The sequence below is a fragment of the Athene noctua genome, chromosome 14 (genome assembly GCF_965140245.1).
Source record: "Athene noctua chromosome 14, bAthNoc1.hap1.1, whole genome shotgun sequence".
In the NCBI taxonomy this organism is placed as follows: domain Eukaryota; kingdom Metazoa; phylum Chordata; class Aves; order Strigiformes; family Strigidae; genus Athene; species Athene noctua.
The window spans coordinates 11340281-11357455 of NC_134050.1; the positions used below are offsets into that span (position 1 = coordinate 11340281).

The window sequence follows — 17175 nt, forward strand, 5'->3', positions numbered from 1 at the left end:
ATAAAACCTGCTTGTACAAAACCCCCACAAACTCCCCAAGCTTTACATTAATACATATATATTTTTGATACAGTAAAAAAATCTGAAATTGCACACAGTTCTTCATTTAAAAGACAAGGCTTGCATGTAGTAACTTTTGCAGAATCATGGAAACCAACACATGTAACACCAAACAGAAATGCACCTAACAAAATAGGACAGAAGGGTGAATGAGTGGTGAATATTTATCTTAAGGCCATCCTATTTAATCAAACATACCCTCGCACTACAGGGCTCTGCGTCAGTAAGAACCAGCTGCCCAAACCCTGTAGCTCAGCTCTCCAGGTATGCGTAAAACTCAACTCAACTCTCTCCCACTGGGCTAAGTCAGATACTGCCCTACTAAAGTCAGGGAAATTACCACTGGGGTCTGAAAACACAAATGAGAGCAGCAGAAAAATTGTGCCCTCAAACAGGAGCGTGTATGTAGCAAGGCAGAAATGAGTCCAGACTCTATTGGCCTGATTAATTTCTGTGTCACTTTGGTCGTGTGTTGCTGCTGTACAATAAAAACTTGTATCAGCTCAACAGCAGGTAGGTAGGTGATGCACTGGCTACTATTTTGCATTGGGAATGAATATTTAGTATCAGTCTCTGTGGGGTTTTTTGCTGAACCACCTCTTGCATTTGCCCATAAGTAAGTGAACTCATGAGATAGTGCAGCACAGCTGCTAGACAGGATGGTCTACCCACCGTTCAGGGAGATCTCTGCCCCTCAGAAATTTGTTCTTTAAACACAGGAAAGTTTTAGGGGATTTTTATATGCATAAGAATTAAATATTTGAAATATAAAACCACTCTTGTAGAAGAAATGTGTTGAAAACATGCTGAAAAACTGCTAGGGTTTAGCTGACAAAGGCAGCAATGGCTATGACCTTTAGTACTGACTCAAGCCCATATGTAAAGAGGAGAACAGCGTTTATAATGACGTCTGCTTTCAGCACGTAGGTTTGCCACACCAGGAAATACACAGACAGAATCACACTTCCGACCGTGATCACAAGACTGAGCCCTAATGGAGCCTCTTCTTCTGTCAGGTTACCCATTGAACCTTGAAGGAAACAAAAAGCTGATATGAGTCTCTGATTTCTTCTGACAATATCACAAGTCACAAGTCGAGAGTATTCCTGTTCAAAAAAGACTCTAGTCCTTCCAACTCAGAGTACACTGAAATACTGGTCTGAATCAAGGCTCTGTCAGTAAATGTACGGATAAACCCAAACACCAGCGGACAGTCCATCTCTTGCTCACCAAAGTTAATCTAAATAAAGAGCAATTGGTTGATAAAGTCAGGCTGCCTAACTTTTCTTAACACAGATAATCCGTTCTGAAGCTTCAACCATTCTGATCACTCAGCTTCTTAGTCAACCATCAAACCTTGCTCCAGTCCCCCCCGGCCCTGTGCTTAGCGTGACAACTTGGTGACTGCATTGCACATCTAAGAGCATTCAATCCTCATTTTAAAATCTTACGCAATGTAGAATCTTCAATATTCCTGGCTAATCTCTTCCTATTTCAAATCGCTCTCTCACTGTGGTGAAGCTGCACTTCTCTCTTCCTTGCATCTTCTTTGCAAGCTAGTCTCAGTAGATTTTGCTGTTTAACTACATTAGACTGAAACTCACTTCTTTATTCATCCACCAGGCTCCAAGCAAGCATGTGCAGAGTGCTTTAAGGCACTGGCGAAATTCACCCCTACAGCAAGTCGGCTGAATTCAACAGAGACCCATCTTGCATAAATGTCAGCAATATTGAGCATGAATTTTAATAACTTGACTTTTTTAAAAAAGGACTTTATGATGTTTTAGTAAGCTATGGACAGGGGTCAGGGGGCACTTTACGCTGTTCTGAGTGAAATGAAGGTGTTAGGACTGGCATATGTCTTCAGAAGGAGTGAAAGGAAAAGGTACAGGCATGGCAGCAGCCGTACGTTGCTCGGGGACGTCCTTACCATCCCGGGCTCCACGGGGCTCCCGCCATTTGGTTACCTGTGCAGGCTGCTGGGGCAGCTGAAGGGAGCTCTGTCACCTCAGTGAGTGGAACTCTCTGAGGTTCAGCACGTTCATTCTCACAAAGCATGCTCACTTGCAAACAGCACTCCAGCTGTCCCAGTTCTATTGCTTTCTGACAACCTAGCTGTTCTCTTAATGGTGTTATAGATTATATTTCATACGAGAGCAGATTCTATTTGAGCCTCTGGCCAAATCTATTGATCAGTCAGATAAAGTTTAATGACATAAATGAACAGTCTGCAAATATCTGCTAGTCTGCTAAAGTAGCATGTTTTGACACACACTCAATTTCAGAATGATTAATGTTTAAAGATTATATTCCACGGAAAAGGCACGGTGATAACATGACATACCCAAGTATAATCGGAGCACTTCAAGAATGGCCATAATGAAAAGCAATGCAAGATCTGGAGCCAAAAAATCATCTGGATAACTGAAAACTTGACCTGTAGAATAACACAGAGTAAATAAGTCAGGAAAACACAGTAGGCTGACAAACCACAACTATCTCATAAGCACACAGCCTACTTCTGTGTTAGAATACGTGCAACTTACTTTTATAAATAATCATTGCAAGAGCTGCCACGAAGTAAAAGATGTAATAAATCCCATTTACATAAAATAGTAACTGTAAAGGAACAGATGACAGCTGATAACTGTTGTTAAGGATTTCTCATAGCAATGTGGTGGGATCCATTTCATAAAATCATAATTTCCCAGAAACCTCAAAATACAGTGCTGTGCCTTTTTATACTAAATGGTTCAGCTATGACTGGCCTATTGGTAGGGTTCAGAAAGTAACTTGAGATTGCAAACACCGGGAGTTAGGATAAAAGCTTGCTGTTTCAGGTTTGGCTTTAGTTCCTTTTTAAAAAAATTTTATTTGGTATGTAGTAGGGTATTTGTTAGCCTAAGGAAATGGGGGGGGGGGGGTGTATATGTACATTTCCCCAGACAACTTCTGTACCTGTTAGTCAGCCTTAGGCAAGTTGACAGAGGGTTGGCAGGCTCCAATACATCAAATTCCTGTATGTTCTTGAAAATAGGTGGCTCTGTGAAGCAGACAGGCCCTTTTACTGCCTACATGATGGAGAGTCTGAAAGCTCTGCTCTTTGTTACATGCCTGAGAAAGGCCACAAGCTCAACTTTGAGATGTAAATTTTTAAGAAACAGACTTCTTTAATTCCCTGCTCACAAAACTAACTGCTATATACTGTGAGATAGTATTTAGCTTTAGTTATTTGTCTGTCTATGTGGATCCACTGCCAAGGTATTTGAGAGCTCCACAATCCTTAATGCATCCTCAAAATGCCCCTGAAGGGCAGGGAATATGGCACACGCTGTCGTACAAATAGGGAGAAATTACTTGCAGGCTCAGGACAGATTCTTCTCACCTGTAGCCATGCCAAGATGAGAGCCATCCTAAAATTAGAGTCTGAATTAGCCGCCTGGGCTCCCTCTGGAGTTGGCGGAGATGAGCATGTCCCTAGCAAAGCAGCTCCTGAGCAGCGTGCGATGAACGACTGGCTGGTGTTAAACTGTGCCAGCTCCCTCTCTGATTGCACAGGAGTTGAAATGCCTCGTTTACAGGGGGTACCTCACAGTTAAATGTCTTCAAGAGCCCCCCTTTTCCCCCGCATAGGCAGAGTTCTTATATAGTAGGTACATGCATACTGAAAGAATAATTTTCTCTTCAGATGCAGCAGCATGTTACTAATGCAATAAGGGAGACATGCATAGGACATCCTGGGACTCACCACCACATGGAAAAGTTGCAATATGGCTCCAAGAATCCAGAAAGTTTGATCACTCATATGTATTTTTGATAACCAAATGATACTAAATGCCTTTCTTAGCATTACATAATACAGTGTAATTTATATGAGGAAGTTATCAGTGCAGATTCATTATTTCCACATCTGTCTTTCTATACTTAAAATATTCTTTATCCTCCCCTCTCTCCCCCAGCCCTTCTCAAATCCTCTGGATCTCTCCAAGCAGGGACCTCAGCCCGGGTGCCTTTTACAGGAACTGCCCAGCCAGTTTCTGAACGGAGCACCCACCCACACAATGAATGTATTCTCGTTCCCAGAGAAGCTCATTTTATTAAAACAGAACCAGGTTTTTGTGTTTTTCCAGTTGAAGGAAGGTGGAGCAAAAAATTACTAGATAGGTTCTAGGCATGGAAATCTCTAAAGCCAAGGGTGTCTCCTCTGAGGAGGTTACTTAGATCTTGGCAGGAGTAAATGTAGAGTGAATTAACATCAGGGAAGAGGAAGTACGACTGAAAGCTGCTTTTTACTACCTCTTATTGGCTGTCAGCTATCTGCGAAGTGTGTTGCATGGGGTTCATGGCCATCAGTCCACAAATCAAATTTTCAGCTTTGCTTCCTAAGGAAAGGAGAGTTACGTGATCCTAAATGGTGAGTGCCTGCCCTCTGTCCAGACCGCAGGGTGGGTTAAAGGGGTTTCTGCAGGAGTGGGAGCCGAGCAGGGCAAAGCCTCAGCTAAACCCCAGCTAATGCTGCAAAAACCATCTTCCCTTGGAAGAAATGTTTTCCCAGTTTTTCTTCCTATAGTTGGTGCTGATGATGGAAAACTCGAAGAATAACACAAAAATAGCATTGTGCAGATTTAAGAAGGTATGAATGCTTTTCAGCCAGTCTTCCTGACGATTCCCGCATGTGAGGGATAAAGGTACAAAAAGGATACAACTGATGAAGTTCTTCCTTTCCGTTGAGAAGGAAAAAATAAAGAGAAGAAAATCAGTCTATTTACTGAAAGTGCTGTAGAAACATTCAAACAAGTGATGTTACTAGAGAGGTCAAGAATGCTTGGAGAAAAGTTTTCCTCAGTTCATTGAAAGACTTACTATTTGCTCAGATCATGCAGCTCAGGTTCCAAAAATAACTTTTTCAAATACATGAATTCTAAAGTAATTTGGGGGAAATCCCTGTTGTGAAGTCACTTTCACAGAGGAACCCATCTCTTTCAAAACACCGGGTAAGCAGGCATTACCTAGAACTCGTTTATCCTGTCCTTTCACAGCAGATGACGCCTCATCCCCTCTAACTATGCAGGAAGGAGGGAACCTGAATGTTCCATTTGGTTTTATATCGTGAGAAAGCATTCATGTAGAACACAGGGCTCCCTGGTTCCTCTAAATAATGTCCTTCCAAACCAGTTCCCTTCAAAAGCAAAGTCATTCTATGTAAAACCATGATATGTTCTGATCACCCATAAAAATCGTACCAAATATTTTCTATAAGCTAACTGGTATTTTATTTTTTTTTAAATACAAATAAAATTCCCTTGCAACATGATGGCACTGACCTACTGGAGTACCTCTTAAGTAACTCATTAACATTCTTAGCCTCTTTCAGACACATGAGCAATTGAAAAGTTACAATCTCTGTTTCAGAGAGAGCAAAACTGTCTGTGAAGGGTCTCATTCATCTTCTCAGAGACATCTCATTATCATCAAATCAGTGAGACATACGTCACTATCTTCATCCCTGGGCTTCTTGAGGTTAATGTCCTCATCACCTAATAGTTTTATGCAGTTGGGCCCAAATTAATCCCCACTAACTTTAGGCACCTAATTGAGGTATCCAATTTGGGAACGCAGTGGAAATAGGCAAGCAATTTTAGAAGGTGATTCATACTGTCTGTGATCTGAAGTGCCTCCTGGACGTGCTTCATCTTAAGTCCCAGTAAAGGGACTTTAGGCTCCTAACAGACTCATCCCTTCACTTACACAAAATGCGTTTTGATGAACGCTTTCTTTCATTTTGCAGAATGGGAGTTAAAGGTTTCATTACACATCCTGTTCTGCAGTGACTGATGGTTTTGTGTTTGTATTTGTACATCTTTGAAAGATGCATTTGTATTTGTACCCTGGTATAAACCTTCATGTGAAAGTAATACCTTGTGTCAAGATGCTGTGCTTCTTTTCTTCCACAGCAATAAGATGTCTCCATTTTGAAGTTATTTTAGACTGTGAAGTAGGATGTTAATTTGAAATACCACAACTGCATGTGCAGGCATGTTATTATTCCAGTGTCCAGACAAGGAACTTTTTCTGTATAACCAAACACCAAGCTATACCGGTGTAGCCTCATCCATGCTGGGCACCTACACTGTCATGATGCCAGTGGTATAATTAGAGTAGGATAATTTTACCGTACAGGCAATCCCTAATGAATTCCCTAATGGTAGTTCCCCGACTTTATTTTTAAACTGTGGGTTTTTGTTTTTTTAAATCATTTTCCACAAGAGGGCACTGACCACATTCCTGCATCTGTTCCAAGGAGGGGTTTGACAGCCACCATTACTTGGAACATGCTGCCTCCCCCTGAGCAACAGGGGACATTTCACACGGCTTAAACATTTAAACCCCACAACACACCTGTGAAAATGATACTGCAGTTAAATAGTAATTATTATGCTAGATGAATACATAATTTCAGGTGTAACAGCAGGCTGCTAATCCCAGCACCCTGAGATCGACTCACTGGTAGGATTAATGAAGTCTGCATTGCTGCTGGGGGCTTTTTAAATTGGAAGGCACATTAACAATTTTAAAGCATTTATATGAAGCACACAGACTTGCAGCAGCAAGAACAGTGCTCTGCTAAGGGAGGCATTTGCATTAGTGAGACGTGGCGTAGTGAGTTTCCAGGGCGTGCAGGTCAGCAACCCATTTCTGCCTGTTGTAAGGCTTGTACAGTCCAGACAAAAAGAGAGTGTAACACTTGATCCCAGCTGTATGAATTCGTTATCGTGATTGGGAGTGACGCAGTACACGCTTACTTGAGGTAGAACACAGCCCATTTTCTAAAAAAAAAAAACGGGTTTAACGCCAAAGCTATATTAAAAGCATGCGACAGCTATAGTTAACATTACCCAATGCACCTCATTGCACTTGTTTTTAGGACTTTGGCAAAGGCTAGTTGTTCAAACCAAAGTTGTCAAAACCAACTTTGTCCACCTAGGGCTGAAATTTACATTTTTGGGAGAAGACCTTTGACCTCTTTGAAATACGTGGAAATTAATAATTCCGACCACACTAATGAAGAACTTATTTTTTCTCTCTGAATCCCACTGGTTCGTAATTTAAAGCAAAGACCTGATTTTCAAGGGATGTCACTCGGCCTGAGGAAAACGATTTGCCTATAAAGGTGCTCCGAGCCCCGCACAAGCGCCGAGCCCCTGCTGACGCTGACACAGGGCCCGCAGCTGCCGGGATGTACCTCAGCGTGTCGGGGCTGTCACGATATGGCTATAGGGCTGGGCCTAGCTCGAGCTCGGCCCCCACCTCGCTCTCGTCGTGTCCTCCCCGCCGGGGGGCGGCGAGGTGAGAAACAGTGTCCCCCCCCCTCCTCCCCGGTCACTCTCCGCCGCGCCGAGACGCGAGGTGGTGGTGGTGGTGTGGTCAGAACTGTTGGTAACGGATGGCAACGCGCCGCTCACCTCGCCTCATACCCGCCATCTTGGCGGCCCGCCCCCGCCGAGTCCTCCAGCGTCCCGGCAGGCTGTGCGCAGCGACCGTTCGTCCGCGCGCGCCTGGGCGGAGCCGGCTGCCCTCTCCCCGCCCCCTCTGCCTTCGGCTGCGATCGGAGCGCTCGGCCCGGTTCGGTCGCTTTCGGGCGGATTCGGGCACTGCCCGTTCGGGCGTCTCCGTTCGGGCCGGCGAAAGGGAATTCGGGCGCGATCGGAAAGGACTCGGCACAGCTCGGCTTTCCTCGCGCCTGCCTCACCCCCGCCTTCGGAAAGGATCGGAAGAGACTCGAGCGAGCTCGGGATTCTTCGACCCTCTCTGGGCCGGACCGCTCGGGGACTCGGCGCTGTTCGGGCGGGCTCGGGTTCCCCACCCCAGCTGTCAGGTATCGCTTCGGGCCGCGCTTCTACGGACTCGGCCGGGCTCGGCTGCGTCCCGCCTCGGGATTGGCCAGCCGGCAGGAAACGCGGGCCCCGCTCCTCGGGAACCGCCGAGCGCCTTCGGACGCGGCCTGGGAAGACTCGGGACACTTCGGGCGCCATCGGCAGCGGTTCGGAAACGCTCGATTCCGCCCGGGGAAGACGTTCGGAACCGCTCGGGCGAGCTCGGCCCCGCTCGCCGGCCCGCCGAAAAACGCTCGAGTGAGCTCGGAGGACCGGGCCCCCCCCGCCCCGCGGCCCCCTCCTCCCCCCCCGCGGGTCTCTCCCCAGCGGCGTTTGGGGGGGGAGGGGGGGGGGAGCGGCGGGCGCCGGGGCCCGCTCGGGCGGGCTCGGCTCCCCCCGCCCGCCTCGGATGGAGGACGCCGACTCGGCGGCGAAGCAGCTGGGCTTAGCGGAGGCGGCGGCGGCGGCAGCCGCAGTGGCGGCGGCCGCGGAAGGACCCGAGCAGCAGCAGCAACAGCCGCCTCAAGCGGCGGCCTCGACGCCAGAGGCAGAGCCAGAGCCCGAGGAGGAGGAGGCGGCGGCGGCGGCGCAGGTGACGGCGGTGACGGTGATGGCGGCTGATGCCGAGCACATCGAGATGGGAGCCGAGCCCCTGCCGAGCGCGGACGAGGCCGCCGCTGCCGCCTTCGCAGGTCAGGGCGGGCGGAGTGCGCATGCGCAGCTCCTCTCAGCGCCGGCAGCAGCGCCCGCCCGTCCCGCCGCTCTGCCCCGGGGGGGACGGCTCCGGCCCCCGCTGCCACCGCCGGGCCCGGCCCCGGCCCCTGCCGCGCTCCGGCCTGCAGATGCCGGCGTTTACCTCAGGGGGTGCAGGGAACAAAGGGCAGGTCCGAGCTGAGGCTTGAGTCACTCGCCGCACTCTTCGAAAATTACACGCTCCTCACTTGCACGCTACGTAACGTGAAGTCAAATGAGCAAGAGCTGCCTCGGCACGTCTGAAATTATTTTGACCCCGTGTCCCATTAGCAAAGTGCTCTGCAACACGCAGAATTGTGAAAGCAAGCTCTGATGAGTGGAAAGTTTCAGAGCCCTTCATACCTAGATTGGTATCTCCGTGGGAGCTTAGATGGTGTTTTTTTCACTCTCACCCCACGTCTGGTCCTTAAACCCCTCTGATTTTAGCTAGGCAGTCAAATACACATCATAGAAACATTTAGCTGTATGTTTGGGCAGTTTTTAACTGGACCGAGCATACAGGTAGTGGCACCCTGGAAATTAATGTATGGCAGAGGGGGAGTCAGTTATCTTAATGTTTGCCAGTCACCCTTCTTTTAATAAAAAGCATCACGGTTTGTTTTTTTTCAGTACAGATGCAATATTCATTTTCCCCTTCATTCATAACATGCTGTTAGGGTCTCAGGGAGGTTAAAGTATGTTCAACCCAAAGCTTACTAAAAATCAGAATTATTGTGCTTACAACAACCTAAAAGATACCATGACAAAATTTTGAATAGGAAGAAGGAAATAAAATTACATTTTTTCATGTTCAGCTGTTTATCAGGCTCTCTGGATGCAGCAGAATATTAACTTCTTGCCTGTTTTACATTTCAGAAGTCACCACAGTGACAGTAGCCAATGTTGGTGCCTCCGCGGACAATGTTTTCACTACATCTGTGGCAAATGCAGCTTCAATTTCAGGACACGTGCTGGTAAGTCTGTCCTCTTATTTGAGGGCCTTAGCAAAGTCCCATATACTTTCTTTGTGTAAATAAAGAGCTTGGTTTGCGTTCAAGCTGTAGTAAAGTCAAAGATTTGATTTCATTGCAGCGTACAGGCTTTAGGCCACAAAACCATTAGCTGGGGACATAACGGTTTTTAATTTGTCATTTGGAGAGGTTTTTTTTACTGTTCCAGCCCCATATGTATATTCTGTAATGGAACTGATGACCTGGAAAATGTGACCTTTGAATGTGGTTGGCTGAAACCCCAAAAACTAACCTAGTAACTGCCATACTGACTGGTGTTTCAGCATACCTTTTGAAAAGATTTGGGGGAACACTAAAACACATTAATATTTTAATTCTTATCAATTTAAACTCTTTATTTCTTCTGTAGTCTGGGAGAACAGCCCTCCAAATTGGGGACAGCTTGAATACTGAAAAAGCCACTCTCATAGTGGTTCACACAGATGGCAGCATTGTGGAAACCACAGGGTTGAAGGGGCCATCAGCACCCCTCACACCAGGTATAAGGCAATCTGTTTTTGAAGTGTCGTTCTCTCAGAGGGGTCGCTTTTTCTCCATTTAACTGTGTTGTTAGAATTAAAAAAACATGTGCATAATATTTTGCAGTTGCCTTCTAAAGATTGTTTGTCCTGTGTTCACATGGTGCTGCTTGTATTTCTTGGAAGGAGAGTAGCATAGTTTTTTCATTTTTGTCCTGTCAGAAATGCATTTAATTTTCTTATTCTTTGTCCTAACCCTTGCAAATAAGCTTCTTGAAAAATCTTGCCCTGCTGCTGGGCTGTTGCATGCTGTTCTACACTCATCCACCCCCAAAAGCAGATGGATCATCGTAATATTGATAACAAAAATATGGGTCTCGTAGCTCTGCATGTGGGTTCTTTTTAAAGGATCCTTGAATAGAGCTTTATCTCTATTCGGTCCACTTGCTGATATTAAAATGTCACAATAGATGATGTCTTTATCGCTAAGGTTTTGCTCACAGCTGCCTGGCAGTTTCCTGTCTGCCCACAAGACGGCATGGTAAACCTTCAGCGGTCTGAAACAGGATCGGCCTCTGGGAAGAGGAAGATCCAGCCAGCTGCTTATACCACTGCAGGTTACAACCCCAGCGTTTAATGCACTGTTAGAGTGTGTTTCCTAAGATGCAGTTTTCTTTATTTTCAGTCATTTTGAGAATGGTCAAGCTGGATTTTTTGTGGTGCACCATGTGACTGGCGTTGCTCTGGAGAGGTGTCAGCTGCTTCAGTTAACCGCTTGACACTTGCTGTAGCCGAGCTGAGCATGTGAAGGTATGGCCAGTGTGCTTTTTGATTGCTGTCACCTTTCTTTTCTTTTTTTCAAAGGACCGCAGTCTCCTCCTACTCCTTTAACATCTGTCCAAGAAAAAACTGGGACCAAGTATAACTGGGACCCATCAGTGTATGAGAACGAGCTCCCGGTGAGGTGCCGGAATATCAGTGGTGTTCTGTATAAAAACAGACTCGGCTCAGGTAATGACGACCTTCTTGGGTGAGGAAGTGTGACTGCTTCTTCTACACTTGGTGCACTTTTAATCAGGCTACTTTTAAAGGCTGATTGTGAGGGGGGAAAAAAAGACAGTTTCCTAGCCAGCCTAGTCCCTTGTGATATTACTGTTCTCTTCTGTTTTGCTCTTTCTTCAGAGTCTTTTAAACTTTTTTCTGAAATCTGTGAGGATACAGGCTGCTGTGCAGAGTGTTTCCCTGGTGATAGGTTAACTCCTCTAAGGTTTTCTTTGTCTCAGAAGTAGACCTGTGTTTCTACAAAGCTCCACAGAATCCCTGCTGGAACGGAAAATAGAGAGTTTGTCTCCTAAAGGAACTCCTTAGCTGCCTTAGCCCCTCCTCTTCTCTCCTCTCTCTGTGGGAAAGCTGAAGCAGCAGTAGAAATTGTCGGCAAGCCTGACTGCATGGCACAGCGCTTGCTTCGTGGATAGAGAATTTTCTTCACAACCAGAGGGGTTAGAAATCTGAGTGCAAATAAGGAAGGGCTTAAATTTATGGTGTTTATCCGAGGAATACTTATTCTCTTTTGAATGAGTAATTTTTCCTAGACTTTTGATGCATTGGTGAGGCCCAGAGTTGGTGCTCTCTAAACACACACAGTCATTGACACAGCCAGGAGAATAAATGGGCATGGTTATCCCAGAGTGATGAGAAGTAGCAGATGGGCATATTTGGTGATTGCCATAGATTATCTGCTATTTTGTCCAGCAATTTCATATTTACTTCTTTAGAAAAGCAGAAAAGTGATTCTTAACCTTTACTAACAATTTCTTTCATCCATTTTATTTCAGGAGGCCGTGGTAGGTGCATTAAGCACGGGGATAGCTGGTACAGCCCTACTGAATTCGAAGCGATGGCAGGACGAGCCAGCAGCAAAGACTGGAAGAGGAGCATCCGCTATGCTGGGAGGCCACTGCAGTGCCTTATTCACGTAAGGTTAAGTTTGCTTCCTCCTTTCTGCCAGAAGGGGCAGGTAGATTGCAGTGCTGGGCAGGCTCTGCCCAGACTCCAAGCTGTGTGTGCTGCCTCTGCAGACCTATGTGTGATGGTGCCAGGGGGCAACTTGAAAGCAGCATTTTGATTTGGTTGAGAACTGGTGATGTGAGGGGAATTTTTGAAAATGTGTGTTTTCAAATAGCACAATACAAATCTTGCTTGTACTTGAAAAGAGGTTGCAGTTTCTGCAGGATGAAGTCCAGCCTTGAGCTGTGTCGCAGAAATTGAGAAGTAAGCTCTCACCCATGGTGCTGTAATTCAATAACCTGATCTGCTTAATTTTGTTTGCCTGACAAACATATTCTTCACTCTCACCGTTTATTGAGTATTGCTTTGGGTCCTTTATTTCCTGCAGCATCCAGGAGTCTCGTGGAGAATTTGGCGTTGCCATTGGGTTGACAGTTGATTTCTGCTTGGGCAGAAGCTTTACAAAGTCTCAAATTCACATATCCTTGCCTTTTGATTTGAAAGTTGTTTGTTCTTCCTTCACTCTTCCCCTTATCTGCTCGCCCCATGACTGAAATGTAGGGGAGTAGGCCTCTGTCATTTCTGAGGGCCCCAAGGAGGGTTTGTCTCTCTGGGAGCTGTCTAAACCTTTTAGCAGAATACAGCCATACTCTCAGTGGTTTTGGTGACTAATGCTGAACTAGAAATCTTCTAATTCCAGGATGGGATTTTAAATCCTCACGCTGCCTCGTGTACTTGTGCTGCCTGTTGCGATGACATGACTCTGGTGAGTTGTACATTTTACATCCATTAGTTTAAAAACAATCAGTCAAGCTGCCACAGCCTTTTGCCAGCAGGTCATGAGCATCCTAGAAACGTTCATGAGTCCTGTGGCTGCAGCGTGCTTTGTCCATGCTTCACAGAGAACAGACAGAAGGAACTGCTAGCACTATTGTGTAGCAGCCTCAGTAAAACTGGATAAAAGTTATTGCTTTCTTCTTCTTTTAATTTTTCTTTTCTACATACTTATATAGAATGCCTTTGGGGGATGTCAAAACTGATTTTTGATTCAAATTTCATAATTTTTTGAGTTAGAAAAAATGTTTTTGTAAGCAAGTAATGTAATATTCTATGTTGGATCTATATTTTCATATTAAACTTCTTGGGTTGTTTGTTTGTTTGTTTCAAAAATGAGGTTAAAGTCCTGAAAGCAGAAGTCTTCAGCTTGCCTTGAAATAGTGTTTTGCATTTCTTTTCTGCTATGAACTGGATGATTTGCTTGTTTCTTAGACCTGCAACTAATCCCTTCCTGTCTTCCCCCTCACTCTTGTTCTCTTTTCTTCCATCACCTTGTCCAGCAGTCGATTCTTTGCCCAGTTCTGCTCCTCAAATAATAGTGGGAAGAGGCTGAATCTGTGCCTCTTCAGATGGAGACAACTAAATGTAACTTTCTTTTCACTTTTGGTTCTTTTGGTTTGGAGAAGTATAAGTTTTTTGGTCCGTTGTTGCAAACCACACGTCTTCCATGGGGGTATGTGCTGCTTGGCCTTAGCTGCATCTGGAAAGATGAGAGTGAACCCAAAGTCTCCAAAGAGGTGCCTCAGCTAACGCCTTTTACCTTTTTCTTTGTAATTTCTTTTTTTTTTTCTTTTGCCTAGAGTGGCCCTGTACGACTCTTCGTACCATATAAAAGGCGGAAAAAAGAAAATGAAATGCCTGCAACTCCAGTGAAGAAGGATTGCCCCAAAAACATCACTCTGCTTCCTGCCACAGCTGCTACTACATGTAGGTTCTTTTCGCCTGGTAAAAATTGCTTCCCTTTTTTGATGAAGAATTGCTGCACCAGATATTATATGTCTATCAGCGGCCCCTTGGAACTAGCCAACTGAGAAAAATGTCTTATTTTTTGCCGCTTCCTTTTCATTGGATAGTTTTGTTGGCTCAGTGTCTTTAGCTAATTTAATTTCCTATTGTGTAGAAACTAGAACAGTGTTGCCACAATGGGACTGCAAGTTGAGTAGGAAAAAGTACAACTCTAGACCTCCAGGAGACTCGGTTTTAAGCATCTTGACATCCTTTTGCAGTGAGCAGTAGGTTTCTTATTTTCTTCTGAGAGAGTTCTGGATTATATTTCCCCCCTCTATGTGCCTGGCCATTCAGGGGGAGTTGTGAACTCCTGTCCTTGATCAGTAGTGGGTTTCCTGTAGGTTTTTCACAAACAACAATTGAGAAATTTCCTCCAGTTGAAATTAGGTTGAGGGGAAGGCTGGCCCTTTTCTGCTCTGCCAGAAATCCCCATCCCATCCCTGGAGCTTGGTTTTTGCCCTTTAGAAGCTGGTGGGCGCTTTGGAGTGAGTTTTATGCTATTTCTTGAAATACATAGAAAAGTAGGTTCTAAGTACCTGGAATTAAATCCACAGCCTGAAAGTCGTTAATGAAGGAGGCAGAAGGTGATGCTTTCATCTGCAAGTTCCTTTCTAACATTCAGCACACGCTTTGTTACTTACTGTTTTTGATTGTCAAACCATCTGTGTGAGAGCAGAAATTAATTTGCAAGCTCATCCAGCTCACACGTTCCCAGTCACATTCGTGTGTCCTCCTGCTTTTATCACACTAGCATCATCTGGATGGTAACATTACAAAGTGAATTGAGATGGAAGCAACAGAAATCCAAAAAAGAACAGCCAAAAGTGAGATTAGATTACTAGCAGCAGCAGGAAGAGAAATATGCAAGGATTTTGTAGAAGTTTGGTTTGGTTTTTTTCATCCCCCGGAGGGGTTTAGTCTGTGTTGGTTCACTGATGTGAGGTGCTGTGAGGTTGCAGGTTTGCTCATGCTGGCACTGGGAGAGAGGAGGACTGATTGTTTTGGTTGTAGCCACATATTTCACCAGGCATGAATCTGTCTAAAAATTGAATTATTGTTTGCCAAAAGATCCTTCTGGCTGAGCAGTGTGCTGCAGAATCAGACCATTACCAAGGAGTGGTGCCAGATTAATTAATCCTGTTTAAAAAGGGTTTAAAACATGTTGGAGCCACTCAGGAATATTCATCCAAAAGGATTTTGTGACTTGTTCCTTGCTTTGGCCAAGCATAATACATCACTTTGTGTAGAGAGACAGCTAAAATTGTCCATCTAACCAAACTGTTATAGAATTAGTTGTAATCCACTTTTTTTTTTAATGTTGATTTAAGTAGTAAGAACCGCTCTTGCTAAGGTTGGAATAAATTAGGGTCAGCCAGAAACTGATGGGTTTTATGGCCCCACTGAACCATTATGGTCAGTGTTAAGTTTTTGCTCATCTAATAATTGAAGAGGTGGTGATTTGGGAGGCAGCATGTTGTAAGCGAACATTCTGGCTCTGTACACCCAGCGAATAAACAGAGTCCTGCAGGAAGCCAGCAGTGCCTTTGGAAGCCAAAGGAGGCTTTTATTCCCCTTTCCAACTGTATTGGTCACAGGTGTGATCCAAACTTGGGTTGTTGGCAGGCAGCTTGCTGACGATTCAGAACAGGGATATCAACAGCTAAACGACCAAGGCCTCGCACTTATGAAATGTGTTAATTATGAAAGTACTTCTAATATTTCCAGTCACCGTGACTCCTTCTGGACAGATCACTACCTCTGGTGCTCTGACATTTGATCGTGCATCGACAGTGGAAGCCACAGCAATTATCTCGGAAAGCCCATCCCAGGGTGATGTTTTCACTGGAGCCGCTGGTAAGAGTTCAGGTGTATGTCTGCTAGACATCTCTGAGAAGGAGAAAAAAAAGTTTTGGTTGCCCATTGCTATAGGAAGAAGCATTCTGAATGCTGCACAAAAGATTTCTTAAGAGCTTACAGACAGACTATGTGTTAACACGCTGTCCTTCCTTTGAAATGATTTCAGCAGCTTGAAATCTTACCACTTGCGCAAAAGAAGTTAGAAGTTTTGTCCAGATGTTGCAGCTGCTAATTTACACTTCTGCTGATTATTTTTTTATGGTCATCTCTGTCATTTTTTTCACTTCTCCTTCATCCTAAAATACTACCCAAAAAAAAAGAAAACCAGTCGAGTGTTGAAACTAAGTGAAAAATGCTTGGATAAATGTTGAAAAATGCTAGAATAAATAAAACAAAATATAAATGCATGACATATTTTAGTTCTCTCAGTTTGATTGATACATAGGATTGTGAGCTCTGCTGAGGCAACTGTCCCGCACGGAGAACCAGAGTTCAGAGTCCTGTGATTATTGTAAATACAGAGGTGTGCAGGAGGGAAGGCAGCAGTGGCCTTTGCCTTTAAAAGTGAAAGCAGAGATGAAACCAGTACAAGGTTGCTTTGCTTAAGGTTGCTTTGCTTGCTAAGTGTGTAAGATCATGCTCCTGTTTCTCATTTGCAACCCCTGGAGTTATCATAGAGTATAGGAACTTGTCTAAAATGTAAAAATATGGGTGAAAGAAGCATAAGAAGTGCCTGGGAGCCGTGTTGTGCGGTGATTTGTAATGCCATTGTTCTCTGCAGTTCAGGATACCAACGTCCAGCAGCCCTGCCGGGTCAACCACCCAGAACCTCACTATCCGAGTTACCAGGACAACTGTCAGATTTCTCCTTTTCCTGAAGCTGCGCTGCCAACATCTCATCCCAAAATCGGTACGTATTATGTCTGTCACATGCAGCAGTTAGCAGTGCTTGAATTTGCTCTCTAATCAGTGAACATAAAGATTGAGGCAGAAAAATTAACTTTCCTCTCTTTTGCTTATGAGTTTTGTGGTTATTAAGATTTGGAGAAGCAGATTTTTCACTCCCTGGAAAGTTTTTCACTCTGTTATTGAGAACTTTGATTTATTGGTTTCTACCAGAGGCTGTTGTGATCCTGCTTCCTAAATCATCTTGCTGTCGCCTGCCTTTCCTAAGGCTTTTGCTTCAAGGCCTGTGTCACCACTTGGGCATTGTGGTGAAACATTTATTTAGTGTTTGGTCTGGGGAGACTGTCTCCTTTAAAATTGCGTCGCAGAAGCTTTTCTAAAAATTTCCACATCTCTTTTTGAATC

At 44.8% G+C, this 17175-nt stretch overlaps 2 protein-coding genes across 6 annotated transcripts in view; one reads left to right on the top strand and one right to left on the bottom strand.

Annotated features, from left to right (window-relative positions):
* TMEM80 (transmembrane protein 80) lies at positions 1-7659 on the bottom strand. Its single transcript, XM_074917877.1, has 5 exons — positions 7524-7659; positions 4764-4780; positions 2607-2700; positions 2405-2497; positions 1-1090 (listed from the first exon to the last, which is right to left on the bottom strand). The coding sequence occupies exons 1-5, from the start codon at positions 7540-7542 to the stop codon at positions 885-887; spliced, it is 429 nt and encodes a 142-aa protein (XP_074773978.1). The 5' UTR covers positions 7543-7659; the 3' UTR covers positions 1-884.
* DEAF1 (DEAF1 transcription factor) overlaps positions 7659-17175 on the top strand; it is a 25212-nt gene continuing 15695 nt past the window's right edge. For 3 of the 5 annotated variants that reach the window (XM_074917875.1, XM_074917874.1, XM_074917873.1), the window contains exons 1-9: positions 8231-8626; positions 9543-9640; positions 10047-10176; positions 11020-11166; positions 11991-12130; positions 12863-12928; positions 13800-13926; positions 15733-15861; positions 16646-16774. In XM_074917875.1, the coding sequence (XP_074773976.1) occupies positions 8344-8626; positions 9543-9640; positions 10047-10176; positions 11020-11166; positions 11991-12130; positions 12863-12928; positions 13800-13926; positions 15733-15861; positions 16646-16774 (1249 nt within the window). In that variant the 5' untranslated portion in view covers positions 8231-8343. Of the gene's footprint in view, positions 8627-9542; positions 9641-10046; positions 10177-11019; positions 11167-11990; positions 12131-12862; positions 12929-13799; positions 13927-15732; positions 15862-16645; positions 16775-17175 lie in introns of all 5 variants that reach the window. The other 2 variants (XM_074917872.1, XM_074917876.1) reach the window with 2 other exon arrangements.